At 39.9% G+C, this 27,144-nt stretch overlaps 1 protein-coding gene and 1 long non-coding RNA gene across 4 annotated transcripts in view; one reads left to right on the top strand and one right to left on the bottom strand.

Moving 5' to 3' along the window:
* ADGRV1 (adhesion G protein-coupled receptor V1) overlaps positions 1-15,365 on the top strand; it is a 751,592-nt gene extending 736,227 nt beyond the window's left edge. For both annotated transcript variants that reach the window (XM_072606175.1, XM_072606174.1), the window contains one exon: positions 14,935-15,365. In XM_072606175.1, the coding sequence (XP_072462276.1) occupies positions 14,935-15,053 (119 nt within the window). In that variant the 3' untranslated portion in view covers positions 15,054-15,365. The remainder of the gene's footprint in view (positions 1-14,934) is intronic.
* LOC140501963 (uncharacterized) overlaps positions 1-27,144 on the bottom strand; it is a 71,575-nt gene that overhangs the window by 25,779 nt on the left and 18,652 nt on the right. The window lies entirely within an intron of this gene.

Genomic DNA, 27,144 nt, shown 5'->3' with positions numbered 1-27,144 from the left:
TGTCTCTCTCTCTCTCTCTCTCTCTCTGTCTCTCTCTCTCTCTCTGTCTCTCTCTCTTTCTCCCTCCATGCTGAATTGTTTTGGCCCCACTAAACAAAGTCTCAGCCATCTTTGAAATGCCAGCCTTTTAAACAACCAAAAAATTTTCATTTCCACTTGAAACTGTGGTAATGTTCTGTCTAAAATATATTCATTGTATGTGTGGTGATGGTTACAATAAGATTTTGTCATTTGTATCATAGTTTGCTTAGCAATAAATTGCAGAGGTTTGTGGGGGAAGTGTTTTGTTTTTGCCAACTTGACTTTTGGTCATTAGAAGAAGAAATTCTGATTTACATGGTAAAGATTACTATAAAAGCCCCAGAAATCCTTTTAGCCTTATTCAGTGCAAGTAATTAAAGAATTATTCTAAGAGAAACTCCCAGGAAAAACTGCCCATTGGCTCGTGCTCAATCTTGTTTAGTTTTTTCTATCACAATCCTGTTGTTCACTGTAACTGCATCTTCTTTGATGAGCTTCATAATACATCAGAGGATGCGCCTTTTGTTGGAATGGGCTTATTAATCTCTTATTAGTGGCAGTTAACGGCATTAATTACCTAATAATACCCTCTTGTTTTGTTGAAATTTTGTTTTTATTTATAATTGCTTTTGAAATTCTCCTTATGGTAGACTAATCTCAGGCCTGACCTTCTGGACGGATATTCCAGATAGAGCCATTGTGTTCATTAATTTCATTCAGAGGCTGATTTAAATCAATATTCTAACATGTCTGCCTTGCATTTAGTTCAAGGGGTGAGGAGAAGTTCAGAATGGAAAGAAAAAGTCACATAGGAAGCAAATTATTCCTATTTCAGCTTTCTATGCATGCATATTGCATAATTGGTAATTAATCATGATTACAGCTGTCATTCCTCTAGCATTTTAAATACTGCACAGTGCTTTACAAATATCATCTTATCTTCATCCTCACAACAACCTAAGGAGGTAGGTGCTATTATTATCCCCATTTTACAGATGAGGAGACTGACCAGGTGTCTCCTTGCAGATGTTTAACACCTAGATCTCTCTCCCCACCCCAAAGTGCACGACACATTTTTCTGCATCAACACCTTCTTAAGTTTGAATAATCATCAAAACAATAAGTTGAACTTTGATTTGCAGTATTTACTGATTTCTGAGGTATAAATGCTCATCCTAAACATTTAATAGTCAGTTCCGTGTCTAAGGAAGGATATGAATTCAGATCTTCCTGACTTCATTCTGGAGTCCAGTGTCCATCCAGGACTCTATCCACTATACCACCCAGATGGTTCAGTGGGGTAATAATTTCCATTTACTATGTCTGTAAGAATATCCTTTCCACACAAATTCATCTCGCAAAATTATTGCTTATGCCAAGATATATTCAAATTAATGAACAGCAATTGAAAAAGCTAATCCTTGCCATTAAAAATAACACCAGGAAATTGGGGGAAGGGGAGGGATTGGAGGAAGGAAAATGGGTCTGGAACTGTGATTTCATTGGCGTGAACATCCTCAGCATGGAAACTTCTTCCACTCATGGAGCTCAGTGAACACAACATGGTGGATGGCTCGGTGGAAACAACACTGGAGCTAGAGTCAGCAAGTCCTGAAAGCAAATCCTGCCTCAGACATTTAATGGTTGTTTAACCCTGGGAAAGTCATGTCATCTCTGACTCAGTTTCCTTATCTATAAAATGAAGATAGTAATAGTGCCAACCTTCTGGAGTTGTTGTGGAAATAAAATGGAATAATGTTCATAAAGCACTTTGCAAACCTGAAAGTGTTATCTAAATGCTAGTTATTCTTGTTACCGTCATCACTGATTAGTAACTTATTTACAGTTTGGGGACACTGAGATTGTAATTGCTTTGCTCGGTATGTAGCAATGGCAGTACACAGACCTGGGTCTTCCTGACTACAGGTTCAGCCCTTTTTCCGCCATGCTACACTGCCTCTCTAGGAAGACAAGTGGAATATTTAATTGCTATACTCATTTTGTATGCGGTTCATGCACTGTATACACACACACACCCACACACATACACACACACATTTTAAAAAAGCCAGTGATCATGTTTTTCATATGTCATCACTATCTTGTCCATGATTTTGCCAGTACAGATAATCTCTCTAGCATTACAGTTTATAACCCTTCCACGTCCTCACAGGTGGTTTCATTCATTGCTATAGCCAAAATAATCCACCATTTGCCCAGTGATAAAATTAGAACTCTTAGTTAAACTGGCCTTCAGAAGATAGACACCTAGATCATCACTGGTCAGGGTCTTCACACCTTTTGAACTTTATAGAACCTATTGGGACGTGAGCTTCACTGGTCCTTGAGCCCCAAGTCCATTCAGGATTTCAGAGTATTAATAATGAAATGTGCTATCCACCCCCTGACAGAGAGGATGCAAGATGTGACATACATTTCTGTACATAATGAGACCACTCTGAGAATTATGTGTTACAAAGGTCTTGCTTTTCTTTTCTTTTTAATTTTGGGGTAAGAGTTGGCAGGAGAGGTGTTTCCGGACAATTAGACAAGAACAGAGGGAGGGACAGAATGAATCATGGATTATCAAGGGCTTGGCAAAAAGAACAGCTTTGACAAGTAGGATGTGGATAATTTAATATATTTTTAAAACAAAAATAAGCCTTGTATAAGATTTGCAGTGTCATGTACAAAATCTTCTTGCCCTAGAATGTATATAGAAATGTTCATTTTATTTTGTTTGTTAAATTCAGAATTTTTTAAAAGTTAAGAAAAATCAGGTCGCCTCCAGATTATGATCAGTCACTCAATCAAAAATATATTTTGTTAAATATATATAATATATAAATATATGATGTAATATATATATATGTATATATTAAATGCCTATTATGAGACTTCCTGCCACAATAGCAGATTGAACAAGGCCTAGCAGCCCAACTCCCATGCACTTGCTCTAGCAAAATAACTAAATATTATACCAGACCAAATAATGTTTGAAAAATCCAGTGGACTACCAGTGACAAGTCTGGGTATTGTATCACTCAAACTAGAACACCCAAGGCCCATGACCTCTAAGGTTCCAAGCATTCTATCCTGAGATGCCATGGAGGGTCCTGAAGATACAGCACTCTGAATGTCCAAGATCCAAGGAAGTATGACCCCTAGATTGGGAAGTCAGAGTGGGAACATAGATGACCCAAAACCAAGTAAGGCTGATCATTCCACCCAAAATCACATCAGGAGACAGAGCCTAGCCCTGGCACAAAGCCCACAAAGCTCTGAGGCTGGAGAGATGAATAATCACAAAAAATATATAGACCATTATAAAGAATTATAACAGATCCAGACATATTAGAAGTCCAAATCTAGGAGAAAGTAATTCCATGACAATTGCAGACAGAGACTTAAGGGGAGAAATGGATTTTCCACAAAGTCTATAGGAAAAAATGAAGCAAGAGATAATGAAATAAAAGGTCTTGAAGAAAGAATTAGAGAGTAAGTGGCTTAGAATTTCATCCAAGTAGTGGACTCTCAGGAAGTTAGAATAGATCAAACAGAAATAAATGATTCCATGAGATAGCAAAGGAAAAAAATTAGAAAAAAATCAAAATATTACTTATTATCAAAAAGACTGACCTGGAAAACAGCTTATATATTAACTTCAGAATCCTTGGACTCCCAAAAAACCATGATTTTTTATAAGTCTGGAAATTACATTCAGTAAATATATTTTTTTAAAAACTGTCCAGATCTATTAGAATTAGATAGAGGACAAAGGGAAAATAGAAACAACTCACAAATTACTTCCTGGAGAAAAAAGAAAACCTCAATAGGAAGGATGTCATACCCAAAACCCAGAGCTTCCATGTCAGATATAAATACTGTAATCAGTCAGTCAATAAGTATTTATTAAATACTAACCATATCCACTGTCCTAAGCACCAGGGAATACATACAAGCAAAAAGACAATTCTGCCCTCAAGAAGTTTACATTTTTAAAATAAGAGAAGAAAACACATAAAAGGAAAGCTGAAGAACTGGAGATAGGGTGAAGGGGAAGGGAGTATTACATACTTGGGTCGGGCCACAGTATCCAGAAAATGGGGTGGTGAAAGTGGTGGTAGCCATTCTAGCACTTCTCCCCAAAATTGAGGTTCTGGAATGAACACTTCTGTGGGAGAAAGGGTCTTCAGGAAGAGAATCAGAAAGGAGCTGAGGTATGGTAGTGTAATCCAGAGAACTGTATACAGAAAGAGTTCAAGTACCAAACAAGCACAAGAATCACACAAGAGCCAGTATCTTCTGCTATAAAGAAGAGTAAATCTTGAAATATAGTATTCCAAAAGACACAGATACAGGCTTACACCCAAGAATAACTTACACGGAAAAGCCGAGTACAATCTTACATGGGGGAAAGTAGATCTTTATTGGAAGACAGAACTTGCAAGCATTTTTAATTAAAAACCAGCCCTGATTAGAAACTTTGAAATGCAGACATTAGAGTTGAGAGAAACCTAGAAACTTACATTTATTTGAGCAGTTAGGAGGGGCTGTGTAGTGATAAAGTGCTAACATTCTGATAGAGGAAGAAGAAACAAGTGTCCCTTCACAAGGAAGTGCAGACCAGTATTTAAAATAAAAGGTTGAATTTATCATATATTTTACATATTACATACAAGATTTCATAGAAAATCTTTTTGTACTCTACTCTGCATATGGAAATGCTCGTTTTATTTTATTTTTTTGGTGTGTGTTAAGTTCAGAATAAATAAAAAAACTCTTACTATGGCCACGCACTGTCTTAGGCCCTAAGGACAAACAAACAGAAGGGAACAATGAGGAGTAGGCAGCAGAGCTGACTTTGGGCAGAGAATCAGTTCTGTGGTGTGATTCCAATGGCATCTCTTAAGTCAGATCTTTCTTTCCAAGTTTAAGTTCTCACTTGTTAGATTTTAAGATACTGGTAGAGACCATGTCCTGGGCATCTTTATGTTTCCCACAGCATCTGCCACTGTTCCTCATAGATGGTAGGAGCTTAAGAAATAACTGTTGAATGAATGAACCAAGTTAGCCATTTTGGAAGTTGTACTGATACTTTCTGATGGTCCCAGGTTACCAGGTTCTTTCTCATGACCATTCTGCAAATCCCCCAACAAGATGACCTCATTTGTCCTCATTTGCCTTCATGTCTTGGCATGTTTGGCAGTAAACATGGTGCCATTCTAATCATAACAGTCATTGTACACTGATTTTGAAAGCACGTTGTATTTACACCATAACAGTTGTTACCAGCACAAAGTTTAATGATAGATAAGAGATAGTGTGTGCTGATGCTTCTTGTATCCCTAACCTCACTATTTGGTAGTAATTGTTGCTGGCCAGGGTTGTGGGGTGGGATTTCCCACTAGCAAATGCAGGTCTGGTGTCACTGGTGTTCAGCTTTTAAGATACCAACACTTCTCTTTGTTGATCAAGATTTCTAAATCTCATATCTCCTCCAAGGAGTAAACTTCTGGGATGCTTTGCAGCACAGAAGCCTCTTAGGTATTTAAAGGTACTAGATGGGAATATACAATAGGAGGAGTGAGGCGCAATTTCAGATGGAAAGGTAAACAGATCACACTTTACTAAAGTCCTATGTCTTAATCATGTTCTTCTATTAGTTATAGGATAGTTATCTCTGAAATCAACTCCTCCAGTCCTGACGATGACCTATATGATATCCGGCCTAGACAGGAAGATTCGTAAGTCATCTGTGGTTCAGGGAAAGGCTATTTTTCATTTTCCTCAATTTATACTAAGAAATGATCCTTCTGCTGGTCTCCAGGCTTTAAAACATCCTCTACCTTAACTTGAAGGTCCCTATGATCTGGCCCCATTGAAAGCCACTCCCCCTCTCATCTTACATTTTGTTCTGGCCACTAGCTACTCTCAACTTACAGATATGCCTGGGTGTCAAGAGATTGGACATTCTTCAGTTCTCAGCTAGGAATCTAATCGTTTCTACATTCCAGGACTGAGTAATTGGTCCCACTTGAGACATTCCCACCTCCTGCACTGAGAGTGAACCCCAAAGAATTTGTTTATTTGTGTGTTTTCATTAATAATTCATGGGCTTATATGAGAGAGAAAGAGAGAGAGAGAGAGAGAGAGAGAGAGAGAGAGAGAGAGAGTCTTATTTTATTGCTAGTATTAAACACTGGGGATACAGACTGAAGCAACTGAGACAGTCCCTGTCTTCACGCAGCTTATATTCAAACAGGGTAAGATGACTTATAAACAGGGTCTGGAAAGAGGCAAAGGGGATAGGGATTACACACTTGTTGACATGACTAGAGATGTTTGGGAAGTTCCCTAGAGGCCTTAAACTGAGCAAGATGAGGCCAGGGCTGGTCTCAAATCCTAGAGTGTTTCCAGGGTGCACAGTCCCATCTCCCAATGGGGAGAGAAAATGGAGAGAATGGCCTTAGAGGAGATGCCTTTGCTGGTCACGGCCAAGAAGTGCCATATATCCCCCTTCCCTTCCTCACTACTGCCGAGGAATTGGGCATTCCAACACAAAAATGTGTCTAAATTTTTTCAGTGGGTACATGAATGCTCTAAGTTCTTAAAACATAAAGATTTTTGTTTGCTTCCTTTTTTCCCCAAGCAGAGAGAGAACAGAAAGCTTTTCTACCCCACCTACCGAAATACCACATCCCACAACTAGACCAACCACCATCCTGACTTGTTTCCCTTTGGACATCTTGGGAAGCTAAAAGCTTTTGAAAGAAGGAAACTGCTGTCCCTGGCCCTCATCCTCCTGGAACTTAAATCCCACGGGGTAGGGAGTAAAAGTGTGAGGAGTCTACATCTGTATATTTGATTATTGGAAAGGATACGTTGCCACTACAGTGCTTCCAGCAGCTTAGCAACAGAAATAAAACATGCATTATTGCTGCATAATAAAATCAAATCTGGGCCTTCAATGTGAAGCCAGTATGAAATATCCTCAGTGCAGCTAGTATTCTTAGGAATGATTTGCTTACCCACTAGATGTCACTGAAAGGATCTTAGTCTATTTACAATGGAAATAAGCAATTCACCCCTGTAGACTCTAAAATAAATGCTTTAAAAAGCAGGGTAGGGGATAGAAAATGTTTCTGCCATTGAGTTGCTATAGTTAGGACATAATAATAGGAGATAAAAATGAGCACTTCCCCTGTGGCATGTGATGACACTGGGCAAACCCAAGGCTACGGAGTATCATCTAGACCAGAGGACCCCCCCACCCCCCAAAAAAGGCACAGTTTACCTCTGGGCACATCCTGCCCACAGTAGAGAGGCTTTGGTATAGACCCTGCACTGAGTTAGGACTGGAGCAGACCCATACAACTTCATTTAGTATGTAGTCCCCATGAGGGTTCTATCCCCAGACACAAGGGATATCTACAAAGGGCAGGTCAGAGGCTTTGACCCTGAACCAGCCTAGCTTCTTTAGGACATAGTTAGAGAGGTTCCCAGGACCTGTGCTGATCCTTCCCAGAGATTTTCGATCCTGGATCAGAAGTCCCCAGTGCGATTCTGGGCCCTCTGATCCTCATAGGCTTTCATTTAGAGGTAGGCAGAAGGGAGAAGACATCCCAGAGGACTGCCAGCCTCTCCGTAGGTTTCCTAGTTATATGGTACTATGCTTTAGGTATTAGCCTACCAGGGTACCCATGAGAAAAATAAACCCTGCACTTCAGCTGGAGAGTGTCTGCTAATGAAGAAGCACGACTAGTAGATAGAGTACTAGACTTGGAGTCTTGAAAGCCTGCGTTCATATCTGGCCTGAGACTTACTAGAGGTATGACCACAGGTACTTTTCTGAGGCTCAGTTATCTCATCCATAAAATAGGGTTAAGAATTCCTGTAGTTCCTACTTCAAAGAGTCTTGAGATCCAAATGAGATAATGTACATAAGGCATTATATTGTGCAAGCTTTGAAGCATTTTGTAAATGTCAGTTATTATTATTATGGGAAAATAGACCCAAGGTAGTGTTATTAGGAGGTGAGTCACTTAGTCTGCAAACCTGCTGTATATATGAAGTATGGTTATTAAATAATGGACTAACTGTACAAGTCACAAGGAAGAAGGGGGCGGGGTTGTGGTTCAGGGGACTAGAGTGATTTCATCAGTGTGAAAAACCTCCTAGTGGGAAAAGCCCTTCTCTCGACACAGACTGGCAATTTCTGCAATTTCTTCTGAGTCATAGAGAATTGTCTAGGGGCACTGTGAGGTTAGGGGATTTGCCCTGCATCACACAGCCAGTATGTTTCAGAAATTAGACTTGAATTCAGATTCTTCTGACTCTGAGACCAGTCTCTATCCAATATATCATGCTGCCTCTCAGTCTCATTATTAGGTGAGGCTTGTTTGGGTTTTTTTTTAAAGAAGAGAGAAGGAAAAAAAAGGAAGGAAGGAGAGAAAGAAAGAAAAGGAAGGGAAAGAAGGAAGAGGAGAAAAAAGAAGGAAAGAAAGGAATAAAGAGGAGGGAAGGAAGAGACAGAAAGGGATTCTGGGTTATCGTTTACTGGCTGCTGGATTTTGTGCAACTCTCTTAGCATCTCTGAGTGATTTTTCTCAACTATAAAAGAAAAGCTAAGTGATGTCTATGGTTTTCCATTTCTGTAATACTGCTTTACATTTTCTTGTATCCAAATATTAGCTCCCAAGAAAAACCATCCCAGGGGAATCTGATATTTCCTGTGGCATGCTACTCAAGGGAGAGGGTCGATTCAATTCTGAAAATATATGAAGCATCTCCTCTCCTCAGAGCACTTAGCTAGGTAATGGTGAATACAAAGGGGGAAAAAATGTTAAGCTCCCTCTGCTTGAGGAGTTCACAGTCTAGTAAGGACTGCAGAATCATAGAATTTAGATATGGAAGAGGGCTGGAAGATAATTTAGTCTGATGCCTTCATTTTACAGAAAAGGAAACTGAAACCCAGTTAAGTGACTCACCCAAAGTCTATGGAGGGATAAAAAGCAGAGCTAAGGAGATAGTCACATGTGTAAGTCATTCCAATACAAAACAGAATAGGGCAGGTGTATGGGCTACATACAGATAAAGTTCTGTGAGGCCTCTAAGAAAGGAGAGATCATTTCAGATCAGGTAAAGCCCTTTAAAGATGGTGTTTGATCTGATTCTTAAAGGATGAGTAGGATTTCGATGGGCAGAGAGATGTAGGGAAGGAGTTGGGCAGAAAGAGAGAGCATTGCAGCCACTTGTGACAGACTGTCATAGCTCTCTACAGCAAGCCCACAGAACTCCCAGACTTATAAATAAGCACATGGGACTGGTTCATAGGTTTATTTGGAAAGGGATCTAAGGAGTCGTCTCTTCCATTGTACAGATAAAGAAAGTCAGAGGCTCAGAAACCTCAAGTAACTTGACGAAGTGACATAAATAGTAAATGTCAGAGCAAGATTCCAGTCTAGGTTTTCTGATTCTAAGGCAATCATTCTTTCCGTTGTCCCAGCAGCTTCTCCTCCTCCCTATATACAGTATGAACATTAATTGAATCAGTGCAGTGGGGTTACAGGAGTGGCCAAGGAGGTTGTTGGGGGAGTTACATAACACTGGCTTCCTTGCTGTTCCATCAAGACGCTCCATCTCCTGTCTCCTCACATTTTCATCGACTGTCACCCAGGCCAGGATTTCTCTTTATCCTTAGCTTTGCCTCCTGACTTTTTTCAAGTCTCACCTAAAATCCCAGCTTCTCTGAGAACCCTTTACCAATCGCACTCAGTTCTGAGGCCTTCTCTGGATTCATTATCCCGTATAGAGCTTGTTTTTACATAATTATTTGGGTGCTGTCTCCCCCAGCAAACCTTGGAAACACAGACTACATTTTACCTTATTTTGCTTCCCCAGTGCTTAGCACAGTGCCTGGCACATAGTACCTGCTTTAAAAAATGTTTATTGATTGACTAAAACAGATCCGTGATCTCAGTTCTGTATATCCTCCCTCCACTAATGTAGATTATAACCTCCGTATACCCTATTATCTCATCTAATTCTTCTCTGTGAATTTCCACAAATCTACCAAAGAGAACCTAACATTCCAAAGGCCTCCCCCTTTTTTACTTTTAATATTCCATGGGTCTCAGTGTGGCCACCAGGCTCTCTAGCTGTAATTCCTCACCTTTTGCAAACTTTTATTTTTCAGTTGAGGGGGTTCCTGGCAGAAAAGTACCACCATGCTTCTAATTAGCCCTGGAGAACAGACAAAAGACACAGTTTCCCTCCCTGTTAGCTCTTCCTAATTACAGGAACCTGAAAAGAGGAAAAAGTGCTGTAGGAACATGTGGAGAAAAGAGGTTGGACAGAGACAGCTGGCCCATTCTGTAATAGCAAAGCACTGGAAGCAAAAGCAGGTGCCCATCAATGGAGGAATGGCTTAGCCAGCTGTGCTCTAGGAACTGTACTGTGCAGTAAGAAATGATGAATGTGATGGATACAGAGAACCAAGGAAAGATCTGTATGAACTGATGCAGAATGAAGTTAACTATGCCAAGAAAACATGCATAGTGATCACAATGGTGTGCAGGAAAAGAACAAGCACGCACACACACACACACACACACACACACACACATACAGTGAATGTTGTAAAAGTACAAAGAATCAAAAATGGTTCAAAAAAAGAGAAATGAAAAGACACACCCAGCTCACCCCTCTGCCAGGGTGGAAGGTCTGTCCACAGGTGCTGCCCAATGCAGTACATTTCCACACATTCTGAAAGTATCAATCAGTTATGCTTATTTTTTCCCTTTTTTTGTCATTAAGAAATACTGTTCATTATATGAAATGGCTGTCTAGGAAAGGGAGGGGAGGGACACTGAGGAAACAAAAGGCATCAATAAAGACTTACTGGCAAAAAGAAAGGGCAGCAAGTTAGCCACAAGAGCATATGAAGCTGATGTCCAACATTTATAATAATAACGATAGTACTATTATTATAGCTAACATATAATACTGACTATGTGCCAGGCACTGTACTAGGCACTTTAATAGTAGAGAACGTAATAATAAGTAACATTTCTATGGTAATTATCATGTGCCAAGCCCTGTTCTGATCATTTTAATAAGTTTAACATAATAATAGCTAACATTTATGTATCGTTTACCATGTCAGACACTTTACAGTCATTCTCTTATTTGATCTTCGCGACAACCCTAGAAAGTATTATTACCACCATTTTACAGATGAAAAGACTGAGGCAAACAGCTGAAGTGACTTGCTCAGGGTCACCCAGATCGTGTTAGTGGCTGGATTTGAACTCCAGCCTTCCTGACTCCAGGCTCCAGTGTTCTCTCCACTGCCTCATACTATCTGTGTGCTTACTTAACTGCTCTGAGGTTCTACTTCTTCAGCTGTAGAACATTTCCATCCAGGGTCATTTTAAGTATGAAGTGACGCTATAGGCAGGACTTGTCTTTTATTCTGAAGAGTGGATTAAAGATACGCTTCTGAAATGGAGCAGCCTGAAGAGCTCTTCCCTTTGTGCTGACAATATATTGGCTTCTCTTAATTTGCAGTGGGCTCTTCTGGGAACTCTGCAGATCATCAGAATAGGGAATCATTTTGGAAGCTGTCAAAAAGGAAGACTTGATGCACATCCTTTCTTGATAATACAGAAATTCTACCACCAGGATTAAGGGAGTTAGAACCAGAAGGGCCCCTGGAGATTAGCTGGTTCAACTCTTTTATTTTACAGATGAGGAAAAGAGAGTACTAGATGTTTATTACCCTGCCACCTCCCACTGAAGGACACAAGGATAGAGAGTAGAGAGGGGCAGTCAGGATTTGAACACAAATCCTCTGATGTGAGATCTTGTGCTTTTTTTTTTTTTTTTTGCAACATACCATATGCAGTTTTTGGTGGAATTTTTTGTTTCTTTATTTTCTTTTTTCTCAGTTTGTAGATACTGTGGAAAAATGAAACCTGAGAACATGTATCATTTAAAAAAAAAAAGCTTGAAGACCACAACCTGGAAATCTACAACCAGGAATCCCACCCATATTCCCTGTCACACCCCCTCCAGTGTGTTAATTAATGGCAGAGCACTCAGCACCTTGCTGCTGTGGAGGGATAAGAAGATGGATGAGACAGTCTGTGTCATAACTTTAATGAAGTAGTTTGTATGTTTATAACATTTTACAAAACACTTTCATCGCAGTCCTTCAAGATAGGCTTTGCACCGTTATTTACAAGTGAGGAAACAAATTCCAAGAAATTAAGCCATTTACTCAAGGTCACATAACTATGAAAAGTTCTGGGGACTTAAATATAATTGCATTTCCTTCAAAGTGAAATTCTCCATTCTACCATCCTATCCCCTAACACACATAAAATAACTGTGGCTTGTCCTTCATTCTCAAAAAGGACCATGACATCAGGAAGGTGATGCCATGACTTGCAAGTGGATTGGACTTAAGTGAGGGAGGGCTGTGCAAGGTCACAAGCCTTACTTTCTCCTGAGGAGTCATCTGGGTCAAGCGGCCAGATATAGATCTGGACAGCTGGTTGCCCTCTAACACACATAACATAACTGGAGAATCATTAAATGACAAAAGAATGTGTCATCTCAGTGACCCTAAGGCAAGGATTTCTGGAAGGAAAGGGGAGGAAGCTAGGCCCTCAAGCTCTCCAGGGATAGTCAACACACTGACTGAGAGTCAGATTTCAAGAAGAGATTTCCAGCCTAGAATGTTGGCGCCAAATCTAGTGAGATAAAATTTAATGGGGATAAAAACAAAATTTTGTACTTAGGGTCAAAAAGTAAACTTCAGAACCACAAGATAGAAGAGGGGCAATGGCCATACAGCAATTCGTCTGAAAAAGTCTAGGTTTTTCTGGACTATAAATTTGTTAGAACTATATCCCAGCAAAGAAAACTAGTGTCATCTCAGGATACATTTAAGTCATTGGAGGTGACAGTCCTACTGCATTCTGGCCTGGTCAGACCCAGTCTGAAGTTTAGGGTACCACATTCATTCACGGTCTCCCTATCTTTCTCTGGCTGCAGCAGCCACTCACAGGCTGAGTCCCACTGTGAGTGATACAGAAGCATTGTCCTCCTCTCCTTCCAACGTGAGCTGCTTAGCACCCCCCTCCCCCATGGGCATACCATACTGGGACCAGACTTAGTGTGGGGCCCTGATTGGCTTAGCCCACTGCGGCTCAGAATCCCTAAACTCAAGTGATCCACTCCCTCTGCTTCCTCAGTAATAGGGATTACAGACATGTGCCACAGTGTCCCACCAGACACCACACATTAGGAGGGACATTAAATAAGGTCAGAGGAAAACAGCCAGCATAGTGAATATCACACTCAGTGGTGACTGAGATCTTGCTCTATAGGATCAATTGAAGGAACTGAGAATACTTAGCCAGAAAACAGAAGACTTCTGGAAGAAGGGATAACTGTTCTGCATTAAATTGTGAGCTCCTTGAGGGCAGGTTCTGTGTTTTGTGTTTCCTTGTATCCCTAGCACTTAGCATAATGCCTGGTGCATAGTAGGTGTTTAATATTTATTCACCGACTTTCAAGTATTCGGAAAGTGACCCCATGGCAGATTCAGGCTTAGAAAGAAACACTTCACAACAACTACAGATATCCAAGAATGGCATGGGCTGGCTTGGGAAGTGACAATCATTATTAAAGGCATGGAATGGCCGCTGCAGTCTGGCCTAACTGAAACTCTGAGTATCATGAATAGAAAGAAAGGGGTAGAGAGAGTAGGAACAGACCATCTTCAAGGTAGTGAAGACACAAAGGCAAGAATTCGTATGATGTGGTGTGTGTGTGTGTGGGTGTGTGTGTGTGTAAGAAGGGGGATGGTAAGTTAGAGACCCGTTTGACTGGAAGAGTGGAGAATAAGTTTGGATAGGTAGGAGAAGGCCAGATTATGGTGGATTTTAAAAGCCAAGAAGAGGATTTTGGACAAAATCCAATCTGTAATAGGAACTGGTGTGGGTTCTTAAGTGGAGGAGTGATGTGAACGATGTGCAGTTGTTGGAAGATTACAAGGGTGACCATTCAGCAGTGGTTGGAGGAGTCAGGGAGACTGGTTTGGAGACTGACTCCAGGATACAGGTGATGAGAGATGAGGCCAGGGCAGAGTCGTAGCACTTTGTGAATGACTGAACAAAAAGGATGATGGGACCTGTAGGGCAGCTGTAGAAGAAAGGTTCCAGACTTGGGTTACTGGGAGATTGGTAATTCCACTGACCAAAGAGAAATAAGTCAAGGGTAGGTTTGAGGTGAGGCTATGGGAGAAATAGACAGACGCACCATTGAGTGAGTGAGGTCTGTGTGCCAGGTGTCATGTTAAGTACTAGGGATATAAATACCAGTAAACAAGACAGTTTCCACCATCATGGAGCTTACATTCTAAAGAGAGGAGAACATATAAAGGGGAGATGGAAAAAGGAAGGAAGGAGAGCAGGGGGAAGGAGAGGACAGCAACTGTCCTGAGCAGGGAAGTCCAGAGGGAGAGTTGAGCCAGGGCAGAGTGAGGAAGGCTAAGGCCACCATGAAATGGTGGTCTCAGCTGGGGACTCACCAGTGTTTATGGGTATATTCTTTCAAGAGTAATTTTGTGGTACACACAAATGATACAAACATAAAAAGGAAATCGTCCTCTATCCTAAAGGACTTTAGGTTCAACTAGCAAAGCAGACTTCAAGGTAAATTGTAACAGGCTCTTTTTTTCCAAATGAAGACCAACCTCCCAAATGGATATGGTGTTTTAACACGTTCCAAAACTATAAATGTTTGTGTCATCTTTCTTGGATAGATCTCCTATTTTACAACTTCAATGAAAGTAAAAGTCATGTTAGAATATATTTTGATCATGACTCTTGTGCTTTGTAGGTGCGGGCCTCAGTGCCAGTGACAATGAATCTGGCCAAGGCAGTCAGGAAGGAGGAACGATGACAGACTCCCAGATTGTGGAACTGAGAAGAATACCCATAGCAGACACTCACCTCTAGCTCCTTTTGTCAGATGGGAATTTTAATATTTTTATATTGATCTTTTGGTCTGAATCTCTCCCTGTATGTGCAGCCAGGCAATGGAGACCTGGAAGTTGTCCCTAGTTGGTGAACCCAGAAAGGAATGTGTCTGATAAATAGTAGATTTTTGGCAGAATCCCCCAAATCACCTGTTCTGGTGAGAGATTTACAAGAGTTAATAGCATGTACTTATTCCATTAAGTATAGATGAAGTTTTTTAATTGACCTGCATGTCTAACAGTGTTTAATAAAAGTAATGATAATAATTATGAATAAAAGTATTAGAACTCATTAGAAGCTCATTTCTTGGTGGGCAAATGCAATGCTTGATGAAAATGCTATCTTCGTAAGTTACCTTTCTCCTATATTAACTCACTGTGTCAATTGAATGAACCTTTCTGAAGAAGTAAATGCCAAGGATTATATTTGTTTTATAAAAGGTAAAATGAGACATGGAGAGATTAACTCATTTTCCAGAGAGGAGTCCAAGGCTACCTACTAATTTCTGAGGTAGAGTTCTCTCCATTCAACATATGATTTCTTCATCTGGTATCTGAGGTAAATACCTAGACAATAAATACTAATACCCTGGGTTCTTAAAAACTTTGCCTTCAAGACCACAAGACCACAAGCTTTGGCATATCCTACCAAGCTGGAAAGGCTCCAGCTGCTGCCCAAGTGAACTAAATGTTAAATGGACTGTGTGTCATCTGAGTACTTGCCTACCTAAGTTGGCATGGCTCATCTCCAAAAAACTGGCCACTGTGGATTAGTTTTTTAAAATGGTAACAACTTATGAAGGCCATGCCTAAAGGCATCAAAGTCTGGGAGATGGAATCCCTGAACTGATAAAAATCACAGCTACTTGGATAAACTGAAATATAATTGTCTTAGTCTTTATTGCTTATAAAATCTTGCTGTGACTTAATATTTACTGACCTTCATTGTTGCTCAGTTGTTTCAGTCATGTCCAATTCTTTGTGATCCCATTTGGGGTTTTCTTGGCCAAGATATTGGAGTGGTTTGTCATTTTCTTCTCCAGTTCATTTTTACAGTTGAGGAAACTGAGGCAAACAGGGCTAAATGACTTGCCCAGGGTCACACAACTAGTAAGTGACTGAAACTAGATTTGAATTCAGGAAGATGAATCTTCCTAACTTCAGGCACAGCCCTCTATCCACTGAGCCACCTACCTGACCACTGATCTTAATATGGAACAGAAATACAATTTCTAAAACTACTACTCAACCCTTAAAGGACATAGGTGATGATCACAATTAATTTGCAAGAACTAAAGAGTCTGGAGGGCAGCTAGGTGTCACAATGAACAGAATGCTGGGCCTGGAGTCAGGGAGATTCATCTTCACACCTCAGATACCTACTCGCTGTTTGACCTTGGGCAAGTGACTTCACCCTGTTTACCTTAGTTTCCTCATATGTAAAATGAGCTAGAGGGAAAAAAAAGTCAAACTACCCCTTTATCTTTGCCAAAACCAACCAAACCAAACCCAAGAAGTGTTAGGAAGAGTTGGACATAGCTGGAGACAACACAACAGCAACAAAAATAAGCATATTCAGCAGTTGGGCGGGTTTCCCCCATGTCAGAAGGCAAAAAGCTCCATCCCTGGGAAATATCCAGAAAAGTCAAGCCCTGCTCTCCTGGGACCCTAACATAAGAGAGTGCCTATCTCAATTAGTACCATGAAAAGCAGATGACAAAGGGTTAAGATACAACCACACACCCAAAGATCCAAAGGGAGGTAACAGATATCACCCCTCAAACTTCTCTGAAGAGTAACAGTTGAGAGAGGCAAAATTAAGATGGAAGAGTGAGAGCCGGAAATCTGGCCTTGGTTCCCCTAGAAACTCTTACACATGACCTATAAAGTGCACAAAACCAAATTCTAGTCAGGAAAGCCAAGAAAAGTCACAGTGCGCCTTTTCCCCCAACCTAGGGAAGCTTAGGAAGAGAGAAAGAGGTTCTCAAACATTGGGTTGGGGAAAACAGAGCTGTAGCAGCAGTACCGCAGAAGGTGGTGGTAAGAGTGGTGGAGAGTAGCCCTGCACTCAGGGGTGGTAAAGAGACTGGAACCCCTGAGTGGAAAGAACTTCCAGGGGACCCCTGCACTGACTACTGCTAGTTGGCAGCTCTGTTGCCCATTACCTAGTTCTGAGTGGAGAGAAGCACTCAATGTGACAACCAAGAAGAAGTAAGGAACAAGTTCCAGAAACAAAGCTGTGTGGCTCTGAGTCCAAGAACAGAGGGGGAACTCAGTCCTAATCTTTAATCCCACACATAAGCCTGCAGTAGAGAAAAACAGGGCAGGAGACCAAAACCAAGGGGGAGCCAGCAGTTCAGTCACTGAATCTGCAGAACCTCCCAGTGGACCTATTGTGACTGAGTCCAGCAGCTATCTATAGAACTTCACTGAAGCAACACCCATTCAGTGATTAAGGCTAGGTGTTGTCTGTCCTTTGTTCTCAGAGAAGACCATGGCATCAGGGAGGTGATTCCATGACGTGCAAGTGAATTGGATTTAAGAGAGAGGGCTGTACAACACCTAGTCTTAATCATTGAATGGGTGTTGCCTCAGTCAAACTGAGACCTATTAAAGACCTTAGCTTAAAAAGGTCAAGGTCTCCCGCTGCATCCATCGTCCTGTTCAAGATCTTGCTACTGGACCTGGATGGCTCCAGAGGAGGAAGTGAACCGGGCAACTCTGCATGGCTCTCCCTCACTTAAATCCAATTAAGGAGAAACAACAGAACTCAACTATACGTAAACCAACAGACTCGAACTGGGTCAAGAATTTGCAAAACCCAGACCAGGAGGACATTAAAGAGATTTCTTCCTGGATCACACAACGTTAAAATCACTTAAAACTTATAGATGTCCAGAGTGAATTGTGAAAGCAGAAGAAAGAATAGAAGACAGAAGCTCAGACCAGTTCACCACCACAAAGGTAAGCAGAGCACAAGGCTACATAAAGTCCAAAGTTAAGAAGTAGGCTACAAAAATGAGCAAACAAAAAAATAGAACAACCTAACAATAAAAAGTTACTATGACAAGGAAGCTCAAAATACAAACACAGAAGACAATGACTTTTTAAAAACATCTATGAACAAAGCCCCCTGAAAAGAAAAAGAAAAATGCAGATTGTATACAAGCCCAATAAGAATTCCTAGAAGAGATAGAGTTTCAAAACAAAAAGATTGGAAAATCAAGTAAGAATGGTAAGGAAAAATTTGGGAAAAGAAATAAGAACTCTGAAAGAAAATTATGAAAAAAGAATTAACAGCTTGGTAAAAGAGGCACAACAATAATGCTGAAAAAATAACTTTAAAAATTAGAATTGGCCAAGTGCAAGCTAATGACTCCATAATACACCAAGAAACAAGAAAAGGATAAAAAAAAAAAACCAGAAGAAATGTGAAATATTTCATAGGAAAAACAATTGACCTGGAGAAGAAACAATGTAAAAATCATTGAAAATCACAAATAAAGAAGCCTAGATAGCATATTTCAAGAAATTATAAAAGAAAACTGCTTAGATATTTTAAAACCAGAGGGCAAAGTAGAAACTGAAAACCACCAGTCACCTCCTAAAAGAAATTACAAAATGAAAACTCCCTGGTATATTATAGCCAAATTCTAGAGCTCCAAAGTCAAGGAGAAAATATTGAAAGCAGCCAAAAAGAAATGGGTTCAAACACTGTGGAGCCACAGTCAGGATCATATAAAATATAGCAGCTATCACAATAAAGAAAAAGAGGGTTTAGAAAATGATATTCCAGAAAGAAAAGGAGTTAGGATGACAGCTGAGAATAATGAACATAATCCTATAGGGGGAAAAAGACATTTAAGGAAACAGAGGACTTTCAAGTGCTGATTAAAAAACCAGAAACTCAATTTTAAAATTTAATATTCAGACAGAAGACTCAAGAGAAGGATAAAATGGCAAATATGAGTGGAAAATCATAAGAGATTAGACAAGGTTAAACTGTTTACATTCCTATATGGGAAGATGATACACATTAGTCCCTCAGAACTTTATCATCACTAGATCTGTTAGAAGACATAGGTGTGAGTCTATAATGTTGGGAATATCTCCAGAGACAAATGGAGGGAGGAGAAAGTATACAGCAGGGGAGGGGGAAGAGGAAGAATGGGGGAAATTATCTCATGTAAATAAGCATGCAAGGAAGAGTTTATACAATGGAAGGGGTAATGGGGGAGGGGAAGTAGGCAACATTTGAATCTCACTGTCATCTGAACTGGTTCAAAGAGGGAAGAATATACACAGATAGCTGGATACAGAAATTTATCTTACCCTATAGGGAAGTAGGAGATAAAGGTGCTAAGAGAAAGGAGAGAGGAGGGAAAAGAGAGGGAGTAGATCAAAGGAAGGGAGGCAGTGGTCAGAAGCAAAACAGACTCTTGAGTAGGGACAGAATAAAAAAGAAAGAATAGGGGAAAATAAGAGAATAGGAAACAGGAAAATAAATACACAGTTAGCAATGTTAATTATAAATGTGAATGGGCTGAACTGCCCTAAACGATGTAGATGGTTTCAGAAAAAACTGGAAGACTTATATTAACTCATGCAAAGCTAAGTAAGCAGAAGCAATAGAACAATTTATTGTAACAACATTATTGTAAAAGTAATCAACTTTGAAAGATATAGTAACTCTAATAAATACAAGTTCCAAAGGACTGATAATGAAACTTTCTATCCACGTCTGGATAGCTGATGGACTCTGTAGAAGCAGATTGAAGCATATTTCTTATCTTTCATTTTCTTCCTGTTTTTGGACAGAATTAATGCATGAATTTGTTTTACATGACTATACAGATTTGTAATGAGCTTTTTTTTTCTTGCCTTCTCAATGAGTGGTAGAGAGGAGAGGAAAGAAGAGAAGCCAGAGCTGAAAATAAAAATAAAATGGAACTGTTGGGGGAAAAGATAATTTTCCAATAGTGTATATAATCTAATTACTTTGATGTTTTTTCAAGAACCTGGTTAAATGGATTTTCCACTTTGAAAAGGGTCTCATGGATGAACTATATTAATTTATTGAGACTATAACATCTATATTAAGCCCAAGAAAAACTGGAAGACATAGAATGGATTTTTAAAAATATTTTGATAACTTTTTCAATGTAATTGGTTTTTTTAAAAAAAAAGTAACAATTGAGAATTTACAGAATCTCAGAGTTAAATGGGACCTCACATCACTACTTTAAAGACTCTCCTTTTCTACATACCTAGTAAATGGTCATGTAGGCCTCCCCTGAAGACCTCTAGTGAGGGGGATCTCACTGTCTCCCAATGAAGATCCCGAAGATTCCATAGCAGTCCCACCTCATGACCTATCTCCTCTTTCTCAAGGTTCATCCATTGGAATTGTTCAAAATTATTGTCTTATATCATGGAGCTGGCCTATCATGAATGTGGATGAGATTATTTTAAGTTTATTTGCTTATAGGACCATGTTAGTAGGTAGACAGTGGTGTTATATCATGGTCACCTCAACAGCACAGAAAAGACAGGCTAGTGCAGGGGAAAGAACATTGGTATAGGGGGCGGAGCCAAGATGGGGGAGTAGAAACACACACATACGCTAGCTCCGAACCCACAGCCCATAAAATATCTGTAAAAAAGAACTGCCAGATCATGTTTGTGTATATGTATGTGTTTGTGTATCATGTTCTGATTTGTTATACGATTTCTTTCATTTATCTTAGTCTGACTACATAGCATGACTATAGTGAAAATATACTCAATAGGAAAGTATATGTAGAATCTATACAGAATTGTATGCAGTCGTAGGGAGGGAGGGGGGTAGTGGGGGGTAGGTGGGGAGGATAAAATCGCAATTGTATGGCAGTGATTGTTAAACATTACAAAATAAAAAATATTAAAAAAAAAAAAAAAAAAAAAAGAACTGCCAGTAAATTCTGTAGAAGCAGAAGCCACAGAACAGCGGAGCAGACAAGATTTCTGTTCCAGAGAGCCTGAAAACCTCTCGCAAAAGGTTCTTTGTGCTGCAGACGCAGAGCAGAGCCCAGCCCTGCATTGGCTGCCCGGCGCCGAGAGGAGCAGATCCAAGCGGGGAGCAGATCCGAGCAGGCTTCAGGGACAGAATCTCCAGCAGCTGCCCGGGTCCCTCCACCCACAGGTGACAAGGGTCGGTGAGAGGGTCTCTTTGGCAGGTCAAGAGGGGAGTGGGGTACCCCCATAACTCAGGCCCCCTTGGGAGGCAGCAGCAGAGGTGGGAGCAGACCAGGGCTCCCCAAGCAGGCAGGAGCCCCGATCCATTGTTGAAGGTCTCTGCATAAATCCCCTGAGGGAACTGAGCCTGAGAGGTGGCCCCGCCCCCACCTGAGCACCTGAACTTGATCTCACACTGAATAGCATCCCCGCCCCCACGGAAGCCCTGAGGCTGGGGAGCAGCATTTGAATCTCAGACCCCAAGCACTGGCTGGGAGGATCTGGAGGCCAAGTGGGTGTGAAGAGGATATTCAGAAGTCAAGTCACTGGCTGGGAAAATGCCCAGAAAAGGGAAAAAAACCAAGACTACAGAAGGTTACTTTCTTGGTGAACAGGTATTCCCTCCCTTCCCTTCTGATGAGGAAGAACAATGCTCACCATCAGGGAAAGACACAGAAGTCAAGGCTTCTGTATCCCAGCCCACTCAATGGGCTCAGACCATGGAAGAGCTCAAAAAGAGCTCAAAAAATTTTGAAAATCAAGTTAGAGAGGTGGAGGAAAAACTGGGAAGAGCAATGAAAGACATGCAAGCAAAGTATGAACAGCAGGTCAGCACCCTGCTAAAGGAGACCCAAAAAAATGCTGAAGAAAATAACACCCTGAAAAATAGGCTAACTCAATTGGCAAAGGAGGTTCAAAAAGCCAATGAGGAGAAGAATGCTTTCAAAAGCAGAATTAGCCAAATGGAAAAGGAGATTCAAAAGCTCATTGAAGAAAATAGTTCTTTCAAAATTAGAATGGAACAGATGGAGGCTAATGACTTTATGAGAAACCAAGAAATCACAAAACAAAACCAAAAGAATGAAAAAATGGAAGAGAATGTGAAATATCTCATTGGAAAAACAACTGACCTGGAAAATAGATCCAGGAGAGACAATTTAAAAATCATGGGACTACCTGAAAGCCTTGATCAAAAAAAGAGCCTAGACATCATCTTTCATGAAATTATCAAGGAAAACTGCCCTAATATTCTAGAACCAGAGGGCAAAATAAATATTGAAAGAATCCACCAATCACCACCTGAAAAAGATCCAAAAAGAGAAACTCCTAGGAACATTGTGGCCAAATTCCAGAGTTCCCAGGTCAAGGAGAAAATATTGCAAGCAGCTAGAAAGAAACAATTCAAGTATTGTGGAAATACAATCAGGATAACACAAGATCTAGCAGCTTCTACATTAAGGGATCGAAGGGCATGGAATAGGATATTCCAGAAGTCAAAGGAACTAGGACTAAAACCAAGAATCACCTACCCAGCAAAACTGAGTATAATACTTCAGGGGTAAAATTGGTCTTTCAATGAAATAGAGGACTTTCAAGCATTCTTGAGGAAAAGACCAGAGCTGAAAAGAAAATTTGACTTCCAAACACAAGAATGAAGAGAAGCATGAAAAGGTAAACAGCAAAGAGAAGTCATAAAGAACATTGGCATAGATTAAGAGGATTTGGGTTTGAATTCCAGCTGTGTCCTAGAGCACCTGTGTGGTCTCAGATAAGCCACACAACCTCTTTTATTCTCAGTTTCCTCAGCTATAAAATAAGAGAGTTGAACTAGAATCAGGCATTCTTAACTTGGGGTCTGTGGCCTTGGTTTTTATTTTAGTAACTGTATTAATATAACTTGTTTCCTTTTTAATCTTATGTGGGTTTGTTTTTTTTTTACACACTTAAAAACATCATTTTGGTAAAAGGTCCATTGGTTTCCCTAGATTGCCAGAGGAATCCATGACACACACACATAAAAAATTAAAAACCTGTAGCGAACCTCTAAGATTCTTCCTAGATCTAAATTTTATGCTCCATGCTCCCATGCTCCCATCGGCCCTACGCATAGCCTGTCATGATGATAGGTGATGTTAGCAAAGATTAAAGACTGAACTATTCCTGGAAAAGAGAAAGAATTCAGGACTCTCTACCCAGAAACCATGAAATTCATTGTTCATTCCTTACAGCACCTACGTTTAAGAAGTTTTAAGGTTGGTGTTTTCTTTGATCAAATGAAGATTTCAGTCCAATCCAAAATGAGAGATCAGAAACTTTTTCTCAATATTAGATTTTTTCCTCTAGTTCACATAATTCCATTGAACATTTCAACTTATTTATGAAAGAAATTACCAGGAAGAGAATAGTGTGAGTTGGAGGGAAATATTTTTTTGGCTTTTTTAAACTCCCTTTGGACCCATCTTTGACTGAGATAAGAAAATCTATCCTAGAACAAACACTGTTCATGAAAATTCCAAGTAAGTTATTTCCAAAAGAAATCATGATGTATTGAACTATTTTGTATTTCACTTGGGAGACTTACAATTTCATTGAGCATTCTAGTATAGTTCCAAAGGAAGCTTGCAAATTCCAAAAAGGAGAATGAGACAGTCTTTCCCAGAATAAACTTCATTCAATTAGCAACAATTTCCTATGGAGTTACGGTAGAAATATTCCATGTCCTCCTTCATGACTGTTAGGCAAAGAGCAGTTTTCCAGAGGAATGTCTGATATAGAAACCTTCCAAAAGGAAAGGGTTCTAAGAGTCATCTATAAGGCAGTTTTGCTTATAAATATATATTTAAAGTTAATTGTGTGTGACTTCACATATACAATTGATATATTGTTTGCCTTTTCAATGGGTGGAAGAGGGATAAAATTTTAAAAACTGACCATTAAAAATTAAAATAACAAAATAAAGTTAATTGCATGGAATTTGGATGTCAATTAGTGACGCTGCTCCCAAATTATTTTAAAATGCTCAAAATTCCAGACATCATTATCTTTCTGTCCTTAACCAAATTTATATTAGATCTCATATCAAATTAATATTACTCAAATTACAAATTACTCATGTCAAATTAATATTATTAGTATTTATGATACATCTGTTTACAAGACTTAAAATTTATGACCAACTGGTAAAAAATAGTAATGGTAAAACTCAATCAGAGACTGTAGGACCCCTGAGGAAGGGGCACCTAGAACAGGTTCCTGAGGGCTAGGAGGGTTGCCCACAGCCTTTCTTCTTCATCACTACCAACATTAACAATCACCAGCATTTATGGAGTGTCTACTGTTTCCAAAGCACTGTTCTAGACTCTCTGAGAAAAACTAAGAAGAAGAAAGCATAGGGGGTCTGTTGCCCACTTTATGGGGTCCTGGCCTTTTCTCTTCCCTCCAGTCCTCCCTCCTACAGACTTTCTTGTTTCTCTATGTCCTCCTTTAGAGCTTCAAATGATCATTATCTATTTCAATGAATGACTTTTTTCAGTTCTTTCAAAAGACCTCACAGCACATCTTTTCTTCAAAAATCTTCACTAGACATTGTGGCAGAAGGATAATTACTTCAACATATGACCAATCTTAGTAATGGAGATGCAACGTGCAGTATTTAGAGAACCAGCCTTGAAATAAGGAAGAGACAGGTGCTGGCCGTGTAACCCCAGCCAAGTTTCTTAACCTCTCAATGCTACAGACAACTCTAAGACTATAAATTGCAAAGAAAATTCCAACTGGAATTGGGAAAGGGAGTTGTTTGACCCAGAAGTTCTCTATATAAGTGAAATCACAAGTCCAGTCCATAACCCTATCCCTTATTACCAATGGCAGTCTTCTTTCCCTTTCTTCCTCTCTTTTTAGACTCAAAAATAGTAAAGTTAAACCTAATTACAAAGCCAAGTATTATCCTAGAAATAGAAAGGTAGTTCTCTTACTTCTTCAGAAAAAATTGTAGAATTCAACAATTTCATTGTTCCTTCATTTTCAATAATGTCCAACTCTTTGTGACCCCATTTGGGGTTTTCTTGGCAAAGATACTAGAGTGGTTTGCCATTTCCTTCTCCAGCTCATTTTAAAGATGAGGAAACAGAGTTAAGTGACCTGCTTAGGGTAAGTATCTGAGGTCAGATTTGAACGCAGATCTTCTGGACTCTAGGTCTGGCACTCTATTAACTAAGCCACCTAGTTGCCCCAGAATTCAATGTAGTTCAAGCCATTTAAACCAGACATCTCACTCAACATGGGTGTAGACTGAATTCGAAAAGTTTACTATTCACTCAACAAGAGAACCTATTTCATTGATCCATTTTACCACGAAGTTTTAAAATAAAAGTTTTCAAGTGGATGCACATTCTGCCATTTATTTTTCTACAACAAGTAAAAAAAGAGACAATGGAGTATAACTGAAAGAGTTCTGGGTTGTGAATCAAAGGATTTGGATTCATAGGATTATAAAATTAGAGATAGAAAGGACCTTAGAGATTATCTAATACAGCTTCTTAATTTATAGATGAACAAACAGACCTATACACAAGTGACAAGTCCAAGGTCACATGGGTGGATCTGAAGCCAGATAAAACCAAGGACTCTTTCCAGTGAACAACACTGCTCTCAAATTTTGATTCTTAGAAAATAATCATTAATAACATTATATTGTACTTTCAAGCTTAGAAGCTGATTTATACTACATGTACATATGTGTGTATACACACAGAGTTAATTCATTTAATCTTCATAACAATACCTTAGGTAGGTAGGGCTTGGAGGTATTCATTTCATCCCTTTTCTATGGATGAGGAAATTAAGAAGAGAGGCTGAGAAACTCGCCTACAATCACACAGCTATTAAGAGTCTAAAGCAGGATTCCAATCCAAGTTTTCATGACTCCAAGTTCAGCGCTGTTTATATTATACCATTACTTCTCTTGGCATATCCTGTCACTTCCCTTAGTCTCAGTTTCTTCATTTGTAAAATGAAGAGGTTATGCTAATTCACTCCTTAGAGAGATCCCAGCTCTAAATCCTAAAATAACCTTTTGTAAATGAAGCAGCGTCCAAGATAATTAATTACACTACAGCTGATGGTTTGATAGATAGAGCACTGGTCCTAGAGTCAGGATGAACAGATTTCAAATCCAGCGTCAGACACTTAGCTATGTGACCATGGGCAAGTCATTTAACCTCTTTTCCTCAGTTTCCTCAACTGTAAAATGGGAACAACACCATCTATTTCTCAGGGTCATTGTTGGGGATCCAAGGTGTAGCACAATGTCCAGCACAGAGTAGGCATTATATAAATGGCTTTTGCCTTTCCTTTCCTTCCCTTATGCTGAATGGGCCTCTAGGGTCACTAGTAACTAGTCTAGCAGGTAACTGGATTATCTGTTTCTGATAGATGTTCCTTTGAATTGACTAAATTGTCAGATAAGATGGAGTCTACAGAACAAGACGACAAACTGGCAGTCCAGTTTCTCTTTTTCACTTCTATTGGATTACTGTCTCTGCTGCAAGCGCAGCAGAGAAACCCAAGGAGAAACAAAGAGGGACACCTGCCATGAGGAGACATGCTGAAAAAAACCAAAAACCATTCTGAAAACAAAACGAAGAAGGTTTCCAACAGTAACTAAACTAACACAAATAAGCTTAATTCCCACGGTAACAATATTCTGCCATCCTGTTTCCTCTCAGCGCTGAGTGAGATGGGCTATCTGCCAGGCAGGCACAGCAAAATGTGGGAACAGACAAATCAAACATATTCAGGAACAACAGGATGGGGAAAAGCCAGAGCTATTACACTCAGGCCTGGGTGTTTTTTCCCTTTCCCAAGGGCCTTGTGTCTCTTTCCCTTCTTGATGAAACCCTTCTTTCTTTCCCCCTCTTAGGGACCACATGCCATCCCCCTTGTAATGATTTCATTCTTCTTTTCTGCCCTTAGAGCCTGCTGTAAGGGGGGGTAAGGGGGTGGGAGGGTCATGGTCCAGGGCATCCCTCATCAGTCTGCTGAGCTCCCCAGTCCATTTAATGACCCTTTGGCAACGT

The sequence above is a fragment of the Notamacropus eugenii genome, chromosome 4 (assembly GCF_028372415.1).
Source record: "Notamacropus eugenii isolate mMacEug1 chromosome 4, mMacEug1.pri_v2, whole genome shotgun sequence".
NCBI lineage: Eukaryota > Metazoa > Chordata > Mammalia > Diprotodontia > Macropodidae > Notamacropus > Notamacropus eugenii.
The sequence above is the reverse complement of the archived record's forward strand: the minus strand, read 5'-3'. Positions and strand labels throughout refer to the sequence as shown.